At 34.0% G+C, this 20,285-nt stretch overlaps 1 protein-coding gene across 4 annotated transcripts in view; it reads right to left on the reverse strand.

Moving 5' to 3' along the window:
- The window catches only part of LOC138691875 (zinc finger protein 664-like), a 30,295-nt gene extending 14,544 nt beyond the window's left edge, over window positions 1–15,751 (reverse strand). Inside the window, exons 1-5 of one of the 4 annotated variants that reach the window (XM_069814438.1) lie at window positions 15,313–15,751; window positions 12,330–12,418; window positions 11,987–12,130; window positions 10,665–10,747; window positions 3,220–5,135 (exon numbers count right to left, since the gene is read on the reverse strand). In XM_069814438.1, the coding sequence (XP_069670539.1) occupies window positions 4,226–5,135; window positions 10,665–10,747; window positions 11,987–12,130; window positions 12,330–12,418; window positions 15,313–15,397 (1,311 nt within the window). In that variant the 5' untranslated portion in view covers window positions 15,398–15,751 and the 3' untranslated portion in view covers window positions 3,220–4,225. Of the gene's footprint in view, window positions 1–2,118; window positions 2,336–3,219; window positions 5,136–10,664; window positions 10,748–11,986; window positions 12,131–12,329; window positions 12,419–15,312 lie in introns of those variants that run through there. The other 3 variants (XM_069814439.1, XM_069814441.1, XM_069814440.1) reach the window with 3 other exon arrangements.
- Window positions 15,752–20,285: the final 4,534 nt, after the last annotated feature.

Here is a 20,285-nt window from a genome sequence, read left to right on the forward strand (position 1 = left end):
TAAATCGGCCTGTCTTGTCCCTACACATTGTGCGATTTTCAGTTATTTCCTAGTACCTGGTACTCGTTACATAGGTCGTTTTTATGTTTAACATATTTAGTATAACTTGTTGCTTGCGGGGCATCCCAAACCCCGACCTCCATCCCTAAGAGCGCCAGTCCTTACATACCCGTCAGTCAAGGCCTTCTGGCAATTGACAATAGATATCTCAGTCGTGACAACCTCATAAAATATCCTATCAATTGAATAATCGATCTTGCTACGTACAACATAATTATATTATACTATCACCTTTGGGTTGAAGGTACGAGTTACATTTTATAATGTGTTCTTTCTTGTTTTAGGGGGCTCCGCCCCCTAAAAACCCCTGTTGGAGACTTGGTCCCCAAACCCTCATGCAATTAATTTATAGTAGCCTAATAAACCGGTCCATCACCTTTGGGTTGAAGGTACGACTTATATTTTATGATGTGTTCTTTCTTGCTTTAGGGGTCTCTGCCCCCTAAAATCCCTCTTGGGGACGGCCCCCAAGCCCTTATGCAATTAATTTATAATAATTAACCAGTCCATCACATTTGAGTTGAAGGTACCGGTACATTCTTTAATAAATCACTGAAAAACAAATGTGAATATAATAATTATAGGATGTGGAGTGAATACGAAATTATTATTTTTTGGTGCATCATTTTTACGTAAATAACGACAAATAAAAACTAACATGCCACATAACATTATTTTAAGAAATACAGGAAACAAGCATGGATAATATTCACCATTCTTAATGATTGTGGGACAGAAAAAAAAACATATGGAATTGAAATTACATACGTATTATAAAAAATAAGCAAACCATCTTCGTTTAATCATTTCAAAACAACATGAATATAGCGTGGATTGTGTAGGACAATAATTTCTTATATGTTGCTCCCAATGTGCATCATTGTTAACTTATGAAAACAAATGAAATTTAATATAGCATATAAACATTATCTGATGAAAGATAGGAGATATTAAGTAATATTCATCGTTCTTAATGATCTTCGGATGGAAAATAACAATGAAATACGTATAAAATAGAAATTACATACAGGTGAGCATATAAGAAACATTAAGTAGAATCATTTATTTGATTAATAAGCTTAAATTACTCAAGGTTTAGTGTAAGAGTGGTCTATGTAACGAGTACCGGTACTAGGAAAATACCCGCTTTTCTTCTTATTATTAATGTATATAATTTATACAGTAACAATAAAAAAATAATGAATGTTTCTATAAGGAACAAATCCAAGTGTGGCCGATGGCTTCCATTGTATAATTACTGTTCTTGTACCTAAATACAATTAATTTTATCAATGTAGTACCTCTAAATAATAAACCGACAATTGATTTATTAAAACGTGCGTGAAGACAAATTGTTGATTCTGTCCTATTCATTTTAATTTATATCTGTCTCAATTTGTAGGCATAGAGTCTTGTTTCCTTTCTCTTGAATACCTACAGATTTGTCGTTTATCAATAATGTAACGATAGAAAAATATGAAGGCAGAAAAGACGAAATGATTGGAGAGTGCTAGGTTTCAACATAAGGACCTGACCTTGGGCACAAAACTATCAATGAATGAATAAAATATGAATTAATATTTTTTTTCCTCTAATTTACTGAATTTCATAAGTATCACGAAAATATAAGTTAATTTCTTTCTACATCTAGTTTATTCCCATGTGTTCAAATAGGCACATTTCCAAGCCCACGTTGTTCCTCTCTAGCTGGTAGACTGATTAATGTAAGTATATTCATGAGAAATTGCGAGCAATCTCTATCAGTGTGTTATAGTGTCACTGGGAAGAATAACATATCCCACGAAATTTACGACTTTTCTAAAAAATTACAGTATATTCAAAAGAATTTTAATACATGGCTAACGTACATTAAAATACAGTATAAACCCTGCAATAGGGACAACAAACTCAAATAACGATATGACATTGATAGGATGTGTAAAAGTACGCTAATACTTAATCGGATTTTAAGGGCGCATTTGAGTATCACGTAATTATACCTAGAGGATGATAGAACAGTACGAGGTAATTTCCTTAAACATCTAACAATTTACATACCGGTACGTGTGCTTGAAGGTTTAATGATAAATTCTAATCTTCCAAACCCTTGACTTGTAATGACAATGAGATCAAGGATGCCGTGATGCTTTTATTTTGGATACATATAAATGTAATGGCACGACATTCGAGCATTAAAGTAATTTTAATTAAATTTAATGTTCGAAGGGCACGACAAACGAGTTTTAGAAAGAGATTATAAGGCGGCCATTGCGCCGCCATGTCTGCAGAAAATTGAATGACCGTCCGCCATTAGCTTAAGCGCCCAAAACAAAGTAGGCGTGGCGATAAGTAAGACTGGAATCGTGAACTTGTCAAAATTTCGTTGGCATAAATCAGTTAAACTGAAGTGGAAAAACCTAGTATTCCGTCAAATACGTGCTAGTAACTCAATCTAAAATAAAGAACTTATGTACATTAAATTTAAAACACTCTAGCTATTCCTAGAAGGAGAGATTAAAACAATAACATAAGCACAATTGTCATGTACGTATGGCAAAAAGTCCTAGCAAATATACTGAAGAAAATGTTAATATTCCTAAGTTCTTTTAAATTAGACCTGCAAGACAGCCTATAAAATGAATGAGTATGATTCGGATGATTTTATTAAATTGTTTTCCCAGTCCTTACACGTTGCAAAACCATGTATTACACCATAAGATATAGATATAGAATGAACTGTAGTAAACAATCTTTACCTCCAAGCTTGTAACTTGGGTAAAACATGACCAAACACGCTTTCAGTTTTTTTTTTTTTTTTGTAGTTAGAGTAGAGTATAATTATCGAAATGTGAACGTGAGGCTAACAACCGGTTGGTCTCTCTGGGCCCTTCAAGAGCTGTGACACCACATACTTTTTGTTACTTTCATGTTACAGAAAAACCACGCACAGTAAATACAGTAATATCTTGATATGAGAGGTAGGAAGCAACTTTCAACTTACAAATTTGTGAGATAACACAATAATATTATTATTATTATTACATTTCTCAGGAACACATTTTCATAAAATTGTACGCATTTACTAATACTGTGCTTATATATTTGGTATACTTTGTCCTTCAGGGCAACCACTATTTCAGGGTAAAATAGTTTAAATAAATAATAAGCACTGTTCTACGTGCAAACAGAAATTTTTATTGGTTTCACCGTGATTTAGCAGTGAGAGCATCATGCGTTTAGCCACAGTATTCACTATTTCATTTACAATTTGTCACTGGTCAGAAGATCTTTTTATAAAGGCATATGAAATCTGTACAAATTACAGCTGCACAAGAATCGATTTAATGTTTAATTATTAAATTGCATACTACTCAGACAGCAATACAGATATGGAAATATGAAAGGGAAAATCATTATCTTTAGAGAAATGCACATCAAAATATTTTAAAGTAATGTTAAGGTGCTGTTTTACAATTACCCTAGGCACTGTATGTTGGCAAGAAAAAACAACATTTATATTAAAATTAATGTTAAACGTACAGTACGAAAAAAACAAAAACTAAAATCATTAAGAGAACCATAAAAATATATTGCTGATTATATAAGTTTCCACTAGTAACAATAAATAAAAACGTAAACATTCATGTCCTGTATGTTAATAAAAATTATTTAACACTGATTATAAAAATTATGTTGAACATGTAAATCTCAACTGCCAGCAGTTCACATTCATCTTTGTAGAAATGCAACTCTAAGTACCAATTTTGTTAAACTGAATACCCAACCACTGGAATAAGTGTATAGGGTACATTCTTTCCCTACGTACTTACACTCTTATTGGCGAGGGTATTCAATTGATCATGAATTAACTAAGAAATAAATCCGACAGAAATCAAGTACTAAATCAAACACATTGTCATCTAGGATAACACATACAAGGAAAGACATAATGTATAGCTCATTTAACGAGGAACTGCACTCTAAATATCTACTTTGTGTTAGGGAGTTGCTAAAAAACCTTACAGTTACCATAAAATCTAATTTTAAAATTTGCTTCTGGAAAAAGTAAGCCTTATTCACATTATACTATATACCCTTCTGTCAGACTGACCAAAAATAAACACATTTGAGGTGTTTAGTTCGGTTAGAGAAACTCTGTGAGGTACTAAACATCACCTTCACTCACCGAATTCACTGGCTTATCGAGTTTGTGTAATCGTGAATGCTTTTTGAGGCCACTCGATTGCGTGTAGTATTTTCCACAGATTTTACACTTGAACGGCTTCTCCCCGGAGTGTTTGCGTGCGTGGCATTTCAGGTTTATCGATTGTGAAAAACATTTCCCACATACATCGCAAATGAATGGCTTCTCTCCTGTGTGGGTTCGCGTATGGTTTTTCAAAGTTCCGTATTCTGAAAAACTCTTTCCACAAAAATTGCATTTGTATGGTTTTTCACCAGTGTGCTGACGTCCATGCACTTTGAGACTTGCAAGACTTTTATAATTTTTACTGCAAATATTACACTTGAAGGCCTTTTCACCAGTATGCGAATGAACGTGCCTTCTAAAACTAGACGATTCCGAGAAGCCAGTACCACAGAAAGTACACTCGAAAGGTTTTTCACCGGTGTGGAGACGTAAATGCACCTTGAGTTCACGTTTCGTTATGTAACATTTTCCACAGACATCACATTCGAACGGTCTTTGTCCCGAATGGACACGTAAATGAATTTTTAGAGCGTTTAATAATCTAAAACACTTACCACAAATCTCACATTTGAATGGTTTCTCGCCTGTATGCGTGCGCAGATGCCTTCTCAGTGTTTGAGAGGTTGCCAACACCCGGCTACAATAATTACATTTGTGGGTTTTGACCACTGCGTCGCTACGGGACTCAATGTTGGCGAAGTCTTCAAGTGTCAGGAATGTGTCGTAGTCATGGCAGTCATTAGTGTCTTGATCGAGATTTTTCTCTGAGGGTACATTACATTTGAAACTCTGTGCTGCAGTGTTAGAGTCATCTTCAGTATCTTCGTCGCATTGTGATGACAGACTGTTGTTAGTAATTGCAGTGCTATGAGCAAAGCATAAAATCAGTATACATCAGTAGAAAACGTGTCAATAGGGCATCAATGATAAATCGTGAGCATTGGACTATACCTTCCAGTGGCTTAATACCGTTCCTAAATATTTAAAATGAAACTCAAGTACATGTTTGTCAGTAAAGGCTCCTTCACAATGAAAATTAAACATAACGTAAGCGTTAACTTAAGAATATAAACGTTACGGTAAAATCAAGAAGTCATACCATCATTCACGATGGGAACATAAACATAACAGCAGTCATACTTGGTAACCATGGAAACATAACAACGACGCCATTTCCTCATATTCTGTCGTATACTCCAGCGCTCCACGATTGTGTTCTGTTTGTAAATCACGTAAGCATAAGCATGAAAGTTTGGAGTTTGCAAACTTTTAATGTTAACGTCTTACGGTAATGTTTATGTCAATGCTTATGTGAATCATTGTGAATGATCCCATTTGGTAGCCTGGGCGCAAACTTCTGTGTTTATGTTACGGTTATGTTTAATTTTCATTGTGAATGGGCCTTAACGTTAAGTTAATGCTTACATTATGTTTAATTTTCATTGTGAATGAGCCTTAACGTTAAGTTAATGCTTACATTATGTTTAATTTTCATTGTGAATGGGCCTTAACGTTAAGTTAATGCTTACATTATGTTTAATTTTCATTGAGAATGGGCCTTAACGTTAAGTTAATGCTTACATTATGTTTAATTTTCATTGTGAATGGGCCTTAACGTTAAGTTAATGCTTACATTATGTTTAATTTTCATTGTGAATGGGCCTTAACGTTAAGTTAATGCTTACATTATGTTTAATTTTCATTGAGAATGGGCCTTAACGTTAAGTTAATGCTTACATTATGTTTAATTTTCATTGTGAATGGGCCTTAACGTTAAGTTAATGCTTACATTATGTTTAATTTTCATTGTGAATGGGCCTTAACGTTAAGTTAATGCTTACATTATGTTTAATTTTCATTGTGAATGGGCCTTAACGTTAAGTTAATGCTTACATTATGTTTAATTTTCATTGAGAATGGGCCTTAACGTTAAGTTAATGCTTACATTATGTTTAATTTTCATTGTGAATGGGCCTTAACGTTAAGTTAATGCTTACATTATGTTTAATTTTCATTGTGAATGGGCCTTAACGTTAAGTTAATGCTTACATTATGTTTAATTTTCATTGTGAATGGGCCTTAACGTTAAGTTAATGCTTACATTATGTTTAATTTTCATTGTGAATGGGCCTTAACGTTAAGTTAATGCTTACATTATGTTTAATTTTCATTGTGAATGGGCCTTAACGTTAAGTTAATGCTTACATTATGTTTAATTTTCATTGTGAATGAGCCTTAACGTTAAGTTAATGCTTACATTATGTTTAATTTTCATTGTGAATGGGCCTTAACGTTAAGTTAATGCTTACATTATGTTTAATTTTCATTGAGAATGGGCCTTAACGTTAAGTTAATGCTTACATTATGTTTAATTTTCATTGTGAATGAGCCTTAACGTTAAGTTAATGCTTACATTATGTTTAATTTTCATTGTGAATGGGCCTTAACGTTAAGTTAATGCTTACATTATGTTTAATTTTCATTGTGAATGGGCCTTAACGTTAAGTTAATGCTTACATTATGTTTAATTTTCATTGGGAATGAGCCTTAACGTTAAGTTAATGCTTACATTATGTTTAATTTTCATTGTGAATGGGCCTTAACGTTAAGTTAATGCTTACATTATGTTTAATTTTCATTGTGAATGGGCCTTAACGTTAAGTTAATGCTTACATTATGTTTAATTTTCATTGTGAATGAGCCTTAACGTTAAGTTAATGCTTACATTATGTTTAATTTTCATTGTGAATGGGCCTTAACGTTAAGTTAATGCTTACATTATGTTTAATTTTCATTGTGAATGGGCCTTAACGTTAAGTTAATGCTTACATTATGTTTAATTTTCATTGTGAATGGGCCATAACGTTAAGTTAATGCTTACATTATGTTTAATTTTCATTGTGAATGGGCCTTAACGTTAAGTTAATGCTTACATTATGCTTAATTTTCATTGTGAATGGGCCTTAACGTTAAGTTAATGCTTACATTATGTTTAATTTTCATTGTGAATGGGCCTTAACGTTAAGTTAATGCTTACATTATGTTTAATTTTCATTGTGAATGGGCCTTAACGTTAAGTTAATGCTTACATTATGTTTAATTTTCATTGTGAATGGGCCTTAACGTTAAGTTAATGCTTACATAATGTTTAATTTTCATTGTGAATGGGCCTTAACGTTAAGTTAATGCTTACATTATGTTTAATTTTCATTGTGAATGGGCCTTTATTTACGTTAGTGTAAGAACAATCTCAAAGTGCTTCATACGAAAGTTGTTTAGTTTTTTTATGAGGAATGAGAAAACAACATAAAAAATGTAGGTTCCTATTTAAAAAATTAAATTGACCCTAAAATAACCATCACAACGTCCTCCAAATAAAACACGACAAATGGCATTTACTTTCCCCCACAATATCAAGCAACTTTTAATCATTACATTTGTTTCTACAACGCTTAGTTTTCGAGATATTGTACAGTATCAACTTAAATGGTCCACCCTATATATTAGTGTTACAATCGATATACAAATATATTCCCAACATCTGAAGCTATGGTTCTGCTATGGTGATCATCGCTCAGCATACAACGTTTTCTTTACAGCGAACATCGTCGTCTTTCCTATCAGAAGTATTAGGGCCTGTGCCATCAGAAAATTAGATAGCATTAACAAAGTTTGCAGGCAATAATTCTGCTGAATCATTTAGAGATGGAGGTTGGAGATAAGTTTAGAGCTTATTTTCCTAGTAAAGAAGGAAGAGCTAAATGGTATCAGTTGAGATACATTGTTCTATTTATGCCACTTTAAACAGAGACGTACAGGATATTTAAATTATTTTCAGAACGACATCTGTGTCAAAATTAATTACATCTTTCGTTATAATTTATAGTGGTAACAATATTCAAGTTTATGTCCTGGGTATTCTACTTAAATCTAATTCTAAAACACACTTCATTAGGATTTTAAAATAATCTGAAGTAGTTGCTTACATTAGTTGTCGTTATTGAAAGTTTGAATCTCGGGGAAGATATTCCTTTGACACTCTATATATATATATATATATATATATATATATATATATATATATATATATATATTCCTCCTCTAACAACACTAAATTTAGATTTCATATAAAAGTGTCTTAAAAATAGATAATGTTTTAATTAATCTTTCTCTAATGTATTGGAATATACACAAAATTAATCTGTGATGAAATGCACATAATTTACAAATCTTGCATAGAACTTCAACTTCCCTTCACAATGTTTTTTTTATGGGTATTTCTGTACTTTTTGTAACTCATATCGTACAGTGTAAGAAATTAAATTAAATTATGGTTTATTTAACGGCACTTGCAACTGCAGAAGTTATATCAGCATCATCAGTGTGCCAGAATTTTTCCCCGCAGGAGTTCTTTTACACGCCAGTAAATCTACTGATATGAGCCTGCCGCATTTAAACACACTTAAATGCCATCGAGCTCGGCTGGGATCGAACCCGCAACGTCGAGCAAAGAAGACCAGCGCTATACCAACTACGCTACGAGGGCAACACAGTGTAAGATTTGAATAATTTCAAGGGAAAAATTGTTCCGGGGCCGGGTATCGATCCCGGCACCTCTGGTTGAACGTACCAGCGCTCTACCACTGAGCTACCTGGGAACTCCACCCGACACCGTCTCAACTTTTCCCTTTATATCCACACAACTCGTGTGGAATCATAGCTTAAATTAACAGAGAGTTTTCGTAGCAACAGCATATTTTATTTTTGATCAAGTGAAAGTACTAGTCATTCCCCAAAATTCAAGAGGAATACATTATCTGGACCAAAAATAAAATGCCATGAATGGTAAAATTATATTTAATTCCTTTACAGATTATAACTCACCGCATGAGTTGCCAAAATCACTAATCAGACGTCATTTCCGCTGACCTTTTGCGCACTACGGCAAATCAACCAAAGTACTGAAATTGGCAGGGATATTTCTGCAAGACTGAACAAAATACTCACTAATCGAAAACTCATATGGGGATGTAAAATCCAGTGTTACGTGTCATGGAATTGGTGACAGCAGAAGCCGAGGATTCGAGATCTGATTACATGATATTCGTCTTACAGTGGAGGAAAACCTCGGAAAAAAATCCAAACATATAATTACCCCAAGCAGGTATCGAATCCACATCAGAGGAAGGCCACAATAAAAAAACAAACTCAGTTACACAGGTGACCCTAGAAATGTGAATACGAGGAGTACAAGTGAGACAGGACAGCAAATAAAACCGCTCAAGGACTGGTGACAGCAAATAGGACCAGAGGAAAATATTATTGAAGTTATTTGCAACTAAAAAGTGAAAAGTCAGCAAAAAGAAATATTAAGATTGCTTTGCAGAGCTTCCTTATTAACGAATGGAATTTTTAGATCTCATCAGAAAGATTTTTTATTTTATTTTAGTAGGTTATTTTACGACGCTTTATCAACAGCTTAGGTTATTCAGCGTCTGAATGAGATGAAGGTGATAATGCCGGGGAAATGAATCCAGGGTCCAACACGGAAAGTTACCCAGCATTTGCTCATATTGGGTTGAGGGAAAACCCCGGAAATAACCTCAACCCCCACCGGGAATCGAACCCGGGCCACCTGGTTTCGAGGCCAGACGCGCTAACCGTTACTCCACACTCATCAGAAAGGTATCTTGCGGAATCCTTAATAATTAATGACATAGATTTTAGGTCTCTTTGAAACAGTAAGAATTACAAGGATACATTTGTGTAATCATGCTTCATAACTGATAAAGTAGAATCCCCGTTAACTGGCACCAAAGGGACCAGGCTAGTCTGAATACGAGATTTTACCGGATAATTGAATAGATACTGGTATGTACAAAAAAAAAATCGTATTTCATGGTGTCAAACGTTGAAACTGCAAGCATGTGAAGCTTATTTCTCTATTACATGCTCATAACTCAATAAACATAAAAAGTGTCTGGATTTTCCTTATTAAAACACATCACACAACCCAAATAATACACTAATTCTAGGTTAGAATATTTACTGAAAATTAAAGTTCGTGCGAACTTCCTAATGTGGCAGAACTGACGGTCCAGACTGTGGCAATGTGGGAGATTTAATCTTTTTTTTTGGCCCAGCCAAAAGTGCCGTTGTTTTGGTATTTGGGTCCTGATTACGAGGGATTTTACTGTACTTACAAAACAATTCGCTGAGGATCATGCTTGCACCAAAACCACGGAAGTATCGCTCTTTGAGTTCTTCATGGGGAAGCAATTTCCAGTCAGGGTATGGGACCATTGCCCACATAGTATTAAAACGAATTTCGGAAATTATAATAGGCAGCAAAATCGAACTATAACGGCGCATTGTAGTGAAGAATTGCACTCACCTCTCAGGCGAGAATTCCTCATTCTCTGTTGCCACCTCCAGCATCAGTTCTTCCTTAATTGCGTTCTCATCATATGACCCTTCCTGGAAAATAACAGTAAATGAACTGAGAATGATTGAGGTCCCTTTGTTGAACTATTCTATTAGTCATCTCTGCCCCCCCCCCCGCTACAGATCCAACTGCAGATCGCCTCCGAAATCCCCTACAGTCCACAAAATGCCTTTTCTCTTTTCATGTAGGCATCACAGACATCCTCAACGCAGATCCCACGAGCTGCCGTGAACTCAGGGAGAGCCAACGGTATATAGCACTACCACCAGCAACTAATGGCAACAAACCACGTCCAAATTCGGTGCCAGCACGCACCCGATTCTGCATAGGACGCAAATCTGAAATATGGCGAAGAAAGAGAGATGATGATGACGAAAGAGAGGAAGTGTAATTATGATAGTGAAATCAATCCGCAAGGCCCAATGGCGAAAGTTATAAAACAATTCTGTTTCAAATGGTTGAAGGAAAACCTTGTAAAAAACAAAACCCTCAACAACGTAACTTGTCCAAATCAGGATTTGAAACCGAGCCCACGTCTTTCACTGCTATTTCACAGCAGTGGATCTGTTAAACTAATAATTCATGAAGGATTTTTTTTATTTTTATTTTAGTTCGTTATTTTACGACGCTTTACCAACATCTTAGGTTATTTAGCGTCTGAATGAGGTGAAGGTGATAATGCCGGTGAAATGAGTCCGGGATCCAGCACCGAAAGTTACCCACCATTTGCTCGTCTTGAGTTGAGGAAAAACCCCGGAAAAAACCTCAACCAGGTAACTTGCCCCGACCGGGATTCGAACCCGGGCCACCTGGTTTCGCGGCCAGACGCGCTGACCGTTACTCCACAGGTGTGGACTTCATGAAGAATCTGTGCTGGAAACGTAAATTCAAATCTTATTTACATTTAGCGAGAGAAGGAAATTATTAGAGAGTATGATCCCCAATTTATCATACCAGCAGTATTTGACGTGGGATTAAATATAATAATGCAATATAACACTTAAGACAGGAAGGAAACAGAAAAGTGAATACCCAAAAGAAAATAACTTTCAAATGCGCTCTGCGTGGTGGATGAACAACTGGCACCAGACTGCGAAGTGGGCAGGGATCTGCTTCGAAAGGAAATGAAATGTCTAAAAAACTAGAATTTTCGATGCATTTGAAAATGCATTTCTTGTGTAATCGTATATTGATACCTAGTATCTGAAAAACTGGCTATGAGCTAATTACTGGAATAAATCCCAGCATAGTCTACCCTGATCTGCACTTACCTCAACTTCGCACTTCACTGCAGGACAATAAAATGACTCTGGAGTTCCTTCAAATTTCGCCTCTGATGTGTCGTCATATGTCGTCACATGGTCGACGCACTCCGTCTTTATCTTCGTCATGTTCAGATCCAATAAATTCCCATCCTGAAGATTATACATAATATATTACGTAAACGTAAAACAAACATGTAAGGTGTGCGAATACGTATGTTAATTAAGTTTACAGACTCTTTCTTATGTTCACTTTAATCTGACGAGTCTGTTGGATAAAAATTAGGAGCTGCAAAATCTTCTGTAGTGCATATTTCAGGTGGAAAGATGATAGTAATAACTTTTCACTTACCTCTGATAAACACTTCTTCTCTTGTACTTCCTTGTTATCGCGTGGGCCTATGTCAACCTCAGGTTCCGTTTTAATCAAATCCATCATAACTGAAAGAGAAGTTCAAGAAACTGACATTAGACTGGACCTATTTGGATTGGTTACAATAAGTATTTTTCTGGAATTCTAAAATTTGTTGTATGTATGTATATAAATATTTGAAAGACGGAGTGTCCCAGTCTAATATGGTCTGCCCACATGACTTTCGAATGCGCAACTGGTACACTTATCGGCCGAGTTGACGTTGGAAATAGGTTACGTACGCTCTGAATTTAACCGATGATGAAACTGGATGCTGTTCTTTTCTATAAATATTTTTCCATTTCCTCAACTTTTCTGCGTAAGGGTAGGTACACGTTGGAGCAACGATAAACGATAAAATAAATGACCTAGCGACGCTTTGGTATTATCAAAGAATCAAGTGTTCATATCGGAGCAACGAGAACGCGGGAAGCGAACATTTTGATTTATCAGTAGAAGATATTCTATGAATCCACTTAATGAGAGAAGATATATAGGAAATATCACCTGCCAAGTTCAAGGTAAATATAACTTAAATACGTACAAAATTAAACCCGTTTCTCATCCCAAAGATAGTATAAATTCGTTGTGTTGTGATTGGTTCTTGTGATCACATAACATAGAACGAGTAAATACACAACTGATCAATTTGTCAATATCTACAGTAATTAATTTAATAAGCCGAAATAATAATAAATCGATTAATATTCGGATATATTGATAACCACCGGTATTTATACAGGTTAATATTAATCTTAATCAGAGATCATATGAACGACAAGAGCGAGGAAAATGGAACTTTTCTTTTCGTCGCTTTTATCGTGCATCTTCGCTTTCATCGTTACTCCAATATGCACACCTCCATATCAATGCATGCTTCAATTCTCCCTGATATAGCATCGCTGCTTCTTTTATCGTTTATCGTCGCTCCAACGTGTAAGTACCCTTACTTCCTCAAGATCGAATCATCAAAAAGAGGAAATCTCCAGAGGTCGGCCTATCATGCTTGTGATATTCTAAGATGCGTAGGATTGTCTTCTACACATTATCTTTCAATCAAACCCAAGGATAAAGTCACGTGGATCACATTGGGAAATTAAAAGTCGGAAATTAACACTGATGAGTGACTCTGTCCTGGAACACTTGACTATGTTCGAATGTAGGGAAATATTCACTGATTGAGCGATTATGGAATCGTGTGCATAAAATGTAAATTTCGTTCCATCTTTCCCAGCTACAGAAAAATGGGACTCAAAGTCAGATTGACTTACACATCGGCATTAATCGATTCTTGAAAAAAGAAAACTAAAAATTTTGACAAATGAGAGTAAAAACGTTATTTGGTGTTTAAAACTAGGCCTATATTTTCATTTTTTATAATTCGAAAGCATTTTCATATATTTTACATATTTTGAAGTACATTACAAACTTTGAAAAAGAAAAAAGAAAAAGACAATATATATATATATATATATATATATATATATATATATATATATATATATATATATATATATACACGCACCGTTTTATCCACCATCTCCTCTATTAATATGAGTTTTAAAATTATTTGTAATGCCTGTATCTCTCGTGCTATTATGAAACATAATGGACTTAAATTTTTGCGCCAGATTAGATTACATTCTGACAATTAAACAAGGGACTTATTTTTTTGTCATATTAGTGATCTGTATATAATTTATACAGTAACGGAAAATAATGATGCTTCTATAAGGAACAAATCCAAGTGTGGACGATGGTTTCTATTGTATAGTTACTTTACTTGTATTTAAATGCAATTAATTTTATCAAAAAGGAGTGCGTTATATGGCAGTAAAAATTTTAGTAGCCTCCCTATCGATATAAAAAAATGAAACTCAAAACATAAAATTATTTAGGGTCAAATTAAAGAAGTACCTAATTTCTCACGCCTTCTATTCTGTAGGTGAATTCATGACATTCAATAACACTTCATGAAATTGATACTAAAACTATGTGTTGTACTAGTAGACGATATTGTAAATCTCGTCTGTATATATTTCATCTAGACTGTGACTATAAATTAAGACTTTATAATAGTATTAAGTTTTTTTGACTTGTTCCATATTCTAGCTGTAAGCATGTATGAATACCATGGAATGTTAATAAATACAATACAATACCATGTACCTCCAAATAATAAATTGACAAATGAGTTATTAAAATGTGTATGAAAACGAAGTGTTGATTCTGTCCTATTCATTTTAATTTACATCTCTTTCAATTTGTAGCATAGATTCTTGTTTCCTTTCTCTTGAACACCTACAGATGTCATTTGTCAATAACGTAACGAAAGAAAAATATGAAGGCGGAAAGGATGGGAACATTGGAGAGTGCTGGGTTTCAACTGAAGGCTCTGGCCTTGAGCACAAAACTATCAATGAAGGAATAAATTAATATGTTTCTCTAATTTACTAAAAAGTTTCATGAATACCGCGAAATATATGTTAATTTCTTACTAAATCAAGTGTATTCCCATATGTTTATGTAGGCAGAATACCAAGCCTACAATGTTCCTCTCTTGCTGCGAGTGTGTTAATCCAAGTATAGATTCTTTGGAAATGGCCAGCAGTCTCTGTCAGTGTGTTAGTCATTGGGAAGAATAACAAATCCCACAAAATTTACGACTTTTCTGAGATGTACACTATGTTTAGAAGAATGTTAATAAAAAAAAAACTAAAGTACATTAAAATAGAGTAGCCTATAAATGCTGCAATAGGGACAACAAAGTCAAATAGCAAATCTAAAGAGATAGGATATGGCGTGTAAAAGTACCACTTGATCGGATTTTATGGGCGCAGTTAGGTATCATGTAATTTATACCTAGACCTAGAGGATATTACAACGGCACGAGGCATTTCCTGAAACAACAATTTATACATACCTGTGCTTGAGGGTTTAATGATAAATTGTAATCTTGTAAAATCTTGACATGTTTCACCTATATTACTTATCAAAGACAATTTCATACACTGTGTACTTGATCAGATGGTATAGTGTATAATCAGATCAAGTCTGCCGTGATACCTCCATTTTATAGACAAATTATTGCAATGGCGTATCAAAATGATTTGGAAAGTACGACTAGAGATGAGCTTAAACGATATTTTCAAATATCTGTGACTGTGACAATTTAATATCTGTGACTTTTACCTGTGATTTTGTCACACCGATATTTTATATCGATAAGTAAGCACAATATGCATGAATTACACCGATATTTTGTCACACCGATAAAATTAACAGGAAATATTGAATGTGAATACGATTTCTCTATACACGCCACACATCAGTGATTTATATGAGAAAACCCAACAAATAAATTATGTACATGTACCATTAACAAATAAATACATACCTAACTGAACAGTAACATGTCGAAAATTAACCTCATGTACCAAGATGTTATATTGTAGATATTGAATTGGAGAAATTGAGGTTATGTGATTATTCTAATCGTTTTAAAAATTGATCCTTTTTATTATATATAGGTAATATAATGGCTAATTATTTTAAGTCGTGCATTAACATTATAATATTGAGTCACAGAATAAAAATTAACGAAACATAAGTATTCGGAAAACATTGGAAAATAATTACAAAACAAAACAGTTGTTGACGCAGGATTTTACACAAAATAAAGTACTGGTAAACAATGGTGTTATTATTTAAATCGTGCAATCACTGAATCATTTATAGTACGATGGTGAAACTAGCGCTGAAGTAGTTTCGGCGATTTCGGACGTGAAATTCGTTGCATTTATAAGGATTTTTTTTTTTTTTTTGTGGAGAGTAGTTGATCGGGTTAAACTAGCGCTGAGATAATTTCGGTGATTTCGGAAGTGAAAATCATTGAATTTGATTTCTTGTGGAATGCAGTTGATCGTATATGCAAGGCATAACAAAGCCTAAACTAACCAAACCTAACCTGTCACAGATTCGTATATTCAAGGTGTATACACGGAGTAGTAGTTTAGTCGTTGATCGTATATGGCTAGGCATAATAAAAGCTTAAACTAACCAAACCTGGCCTGTCACAGATTCGTATATGCAAGGGGTATTTTCAATTTTTGCCAACTACCCCATATTGTTATATTTAAAAGTTGAAAATTACTTGCAAGTTGATGATTTTAAGAATATCTAGACAAATATCACTAAATATAAAGTTTAGAACATTGATTAGGCCTATTAATTTGGGTGAAATAACACTCCACATGAGTACCAATGTTGGGAAACACTGCGCTATTTCCTAAGAGTTAATAACCATAAACAACATAATGAACATATTACAAATAATTTTGTTTTAAGTTTAATTATTTTAATTAATACTAAGATGCACTGTTCGTGTTAGAGCTATACATTAAAACTGGATCATACATAAATGACAGAAGTACAGGTAAAGTTATTAAAATAATGTAGGCTCATTTAACTATTCTGTTTGTAATTAAAAGTATAACTGCAAAAAATATTGTTACTACGTAAAAAGTAGGAAAACGCATGTAAGTTAATATAAATTCACAGTTATATGAAAATGTAAAGATCTCGTGGAATACATAAAACATTTATAAAACATATATAGAGACTAAACAAAATGTCAGACTCGTCATTATATCGCTATAATGCCGCTAATAACTTTGCAACAAAACATCACTTTGCAAAAAATAATATTGAACAAAATATCACGAAAAAATATTCATACCACCGCCAGATTGCTGTTATTGTATCATGCGCATGCGCAAACCCACGACGTAGAGGAGAAAATATCAGTCACAGAGACTGCCATCGTGATCTAGACCAGGCCGTAATGCAGGTTGTGTGACGTCACTCGATGAGTCGGGCTTTTCTATTTGAGTATACGGAGCTGAGTGAAATATATTACTTTAATGCGTGTCGGTGCTCAATTTTATTTAGTGTAATGTGTGTATAAGATACGTTCACTTCTTACTGCATAATATGTTGCAGAAATAATTACAAAACTGTGTTATTTTAATGTGAACGGAGTTTTACATGGTAACATAACCTGTTTGCATCAACATTTTAAGTTTGGAATGGAAGCTATTTTGAGATTTAATAAAGAAGAATTATTTATATTGTGATTTTAATTTAGCACATCTACCTTCCTTAATTGTAGGTACAAAATTTACCACAGTCCCTCCTATGAAATTAGTGTATGTACAGTTGTGTGTTAATCTGGTAGGTTAGATAAATACAATTCATTACAACCCAGTATAGTAGGGAACAAATAAATAATACAATTAAATTTTTATTCAATGTAATATGTGCATAAGTTCCATTAATGTGTTGCATAATGTGGCAGGAATAATAAATAAAACTGTGTTATTTTTATGTGAAGAGAATTTATCATGTTAACATAACCTATCTGCGTCAACATTTTAGGCTTAAGTTGAGAACGAAAACGGTTTTGAGATTTAATAAAGAAGAATATATTTTTTAGGATAAACTTCAGAACACGGTTACCGTCCTTACTTATAGGTAGAAAATTCACCACAGTCCCTCCTATGAAATGTACATACGTCATATTACTTAGTAGCGCTGAGGTATAGTTCCGGTAATTTCTGAACTGAAAACAGTTGAATTTATTTTTTGTGGAGATGCATTTGATCCTATAAGCAAGGCATATTAAAATCCTTAACGAACCGAACTAATTTGTATATGCAAGATGTATGAATACGAAGGGAACTACCTCAGCGCTAGTTTAGCCCTAGTAACATATTAAACTAATCAGACTTCAGACTGGAGTACCGTCTGAAACGAATAAATACAATTGAAGTGTAGACAAATTGCATTTATAAGTTATACGTAGCGTTATGCTTAATTATAATGCATAATTGCGAATATGGAAATAAGGCAAGTACTGATAGAATAAACATAACCTATAACTTCAATACATTAAAATATGTGTGCGATGCAACTGAAAATTGTTGAAACGTGCATAAATGAATGTGCAAGAATTTCGTAATGAAGCATGAGTGCTTTATTTCAACTAATTACAATTCTAGATACTGTAACAGTAATGAAAACTATAGGGTATAATTTTTCGTAATATACTATATGTATCTCGTTTTTACTTCAAATTGTGTATATTATCAAACGTCGTATTATTTACTCGTATAATGTAGGTTATTCACAAATAAAAAGGGCGCAATAATTTAAATTTAATAAGACAAATACGGTAAACTAACAATAATGGATTAGACAAGAGTAACATCGGTAACGCCGCACTTAGGCCTAATCACAACTTACTTTACATGCCAGTCAATGTTTCACTTTCAGGTATATATTATTACACATATTTAGCCTACTGTTTATAAGACCAAAATTTCACTTAACCACATAAGGGCGCAATATTTAATCGAAATAAAGGCAGGTATTACACATACGAACTTTGCCTGCAACAACGTAATTTTCACACCAAAAATAATATTATACCTTAAATTGCAAGTAAATTGTGTCTCAAGTGTCTCACAATCACTGTTTAAAATTTTACTGACGCAATTACACTGCATTTCAGAGAAATATATGTTATTCTTCATGCACTGCAACAAAGTCATATGGTTGAAAGACCGCCTTTCGCGATCAGCTGTTAAGGGAGTCACGTGGTCTGCCTTACGGCCTGTATTAGATCAAGATGGCAGTGGTCACAGAGTACTGAATCAACACCGCCTACTGAATACGGAGCAGATTTCGATAGCGATATTTTGTCACAGATATTTCGCGTCATCAGTCACAGGTTTATCTGTGACAAAAAAAAATACCTGTGACAAAATATCGGTTTGTGAAATATCGGCCATCTCTAAGTACGACCACTCTTTCTGAATTAAAACAAGTCTTGATCCAGACAATGCCAGAGTTCCAGTATTAAAGAAGCTCAGATATTATGATCTGTCCCAAGGCTTGTGTTCGGTTTATACGTAATATTCGTCCTTATGATTACATTTCACTGCCTGGCTGCAGCAGTCTGCATTCTCTTATTCTCCTGTATCAGATTTTGCATACTGTACATCAAATCCTGAATACCTGGCATCACTATTCCATAGTCTATATACACATCATCATCTGTACTACATGCCACAACACGAACTCTATTGCAAATTCCTCTCCACACGACTGCATTTTCTTCATCTTTTAAAATGGACACTATTGATATTCGTTTCTGGAATTTATTAGCCACAGATGTAGGTAATATTTTCGAGTTCAAAGTGAAATACCTTATTTTACAATACTACAGGGTGTATAATATAATTCATTATTGTAACCATATTATCAAATAATCGTATCACTTTATTTGTCACGCAATATTTACGTTCGGAATTTTTCTCGCTTATGCAAACCGGTACTTTTATGCTTGTTTCGTCCTGTACATGTAATTTTTGTTTGCGATAACACTGTATGATTGTGTAGGCTATTTATTTTGCATTCTGTGGTTGAGTGGAAGACAAGGCCTTAAGGCCTCCAATATGATAGGGCAAATAATGCATTATTATCATTATTATTATTATTATTATTATTATTATTATTATTTTGTTATAATTATTTGCACTTTGTTAGACCACATAAGTAACGAAATAATCACAGAAGAATTGAAAGTAAATGGAATGAGTGAATAGATTTAAATGACAACATTTGGACAGGATGGATTACAAAAGACTTCCAAAACAAATCTACAATCACAGACCTTTGTGTGAAAGAGATACAGCTAAACCATATAGAAGGAAGAACCATGGAGCAAAGTTGACGAGTATTATAATTATTATTATTATTACAACAAATTGGACGTAGTGATAGCTAATGTTCCAAATTGAGAATCGTTTTCTTACAAAGTGACCTCGTCTTCCA

This window comes from Periplaneta americana, chromosome 16 (assembly GCF_040183065.1).
Source record: "Periplaneta americana isolate PAMFEO1 chromosome 16, P.americana_PAMFEO1_priV1, whole genome shotgun sequence".
NCBI lineage: Eukaryota > Metazoa > Arthropoda > Insecta > Blattodea > Blattidae > Periplaneta > Periplaneta americana.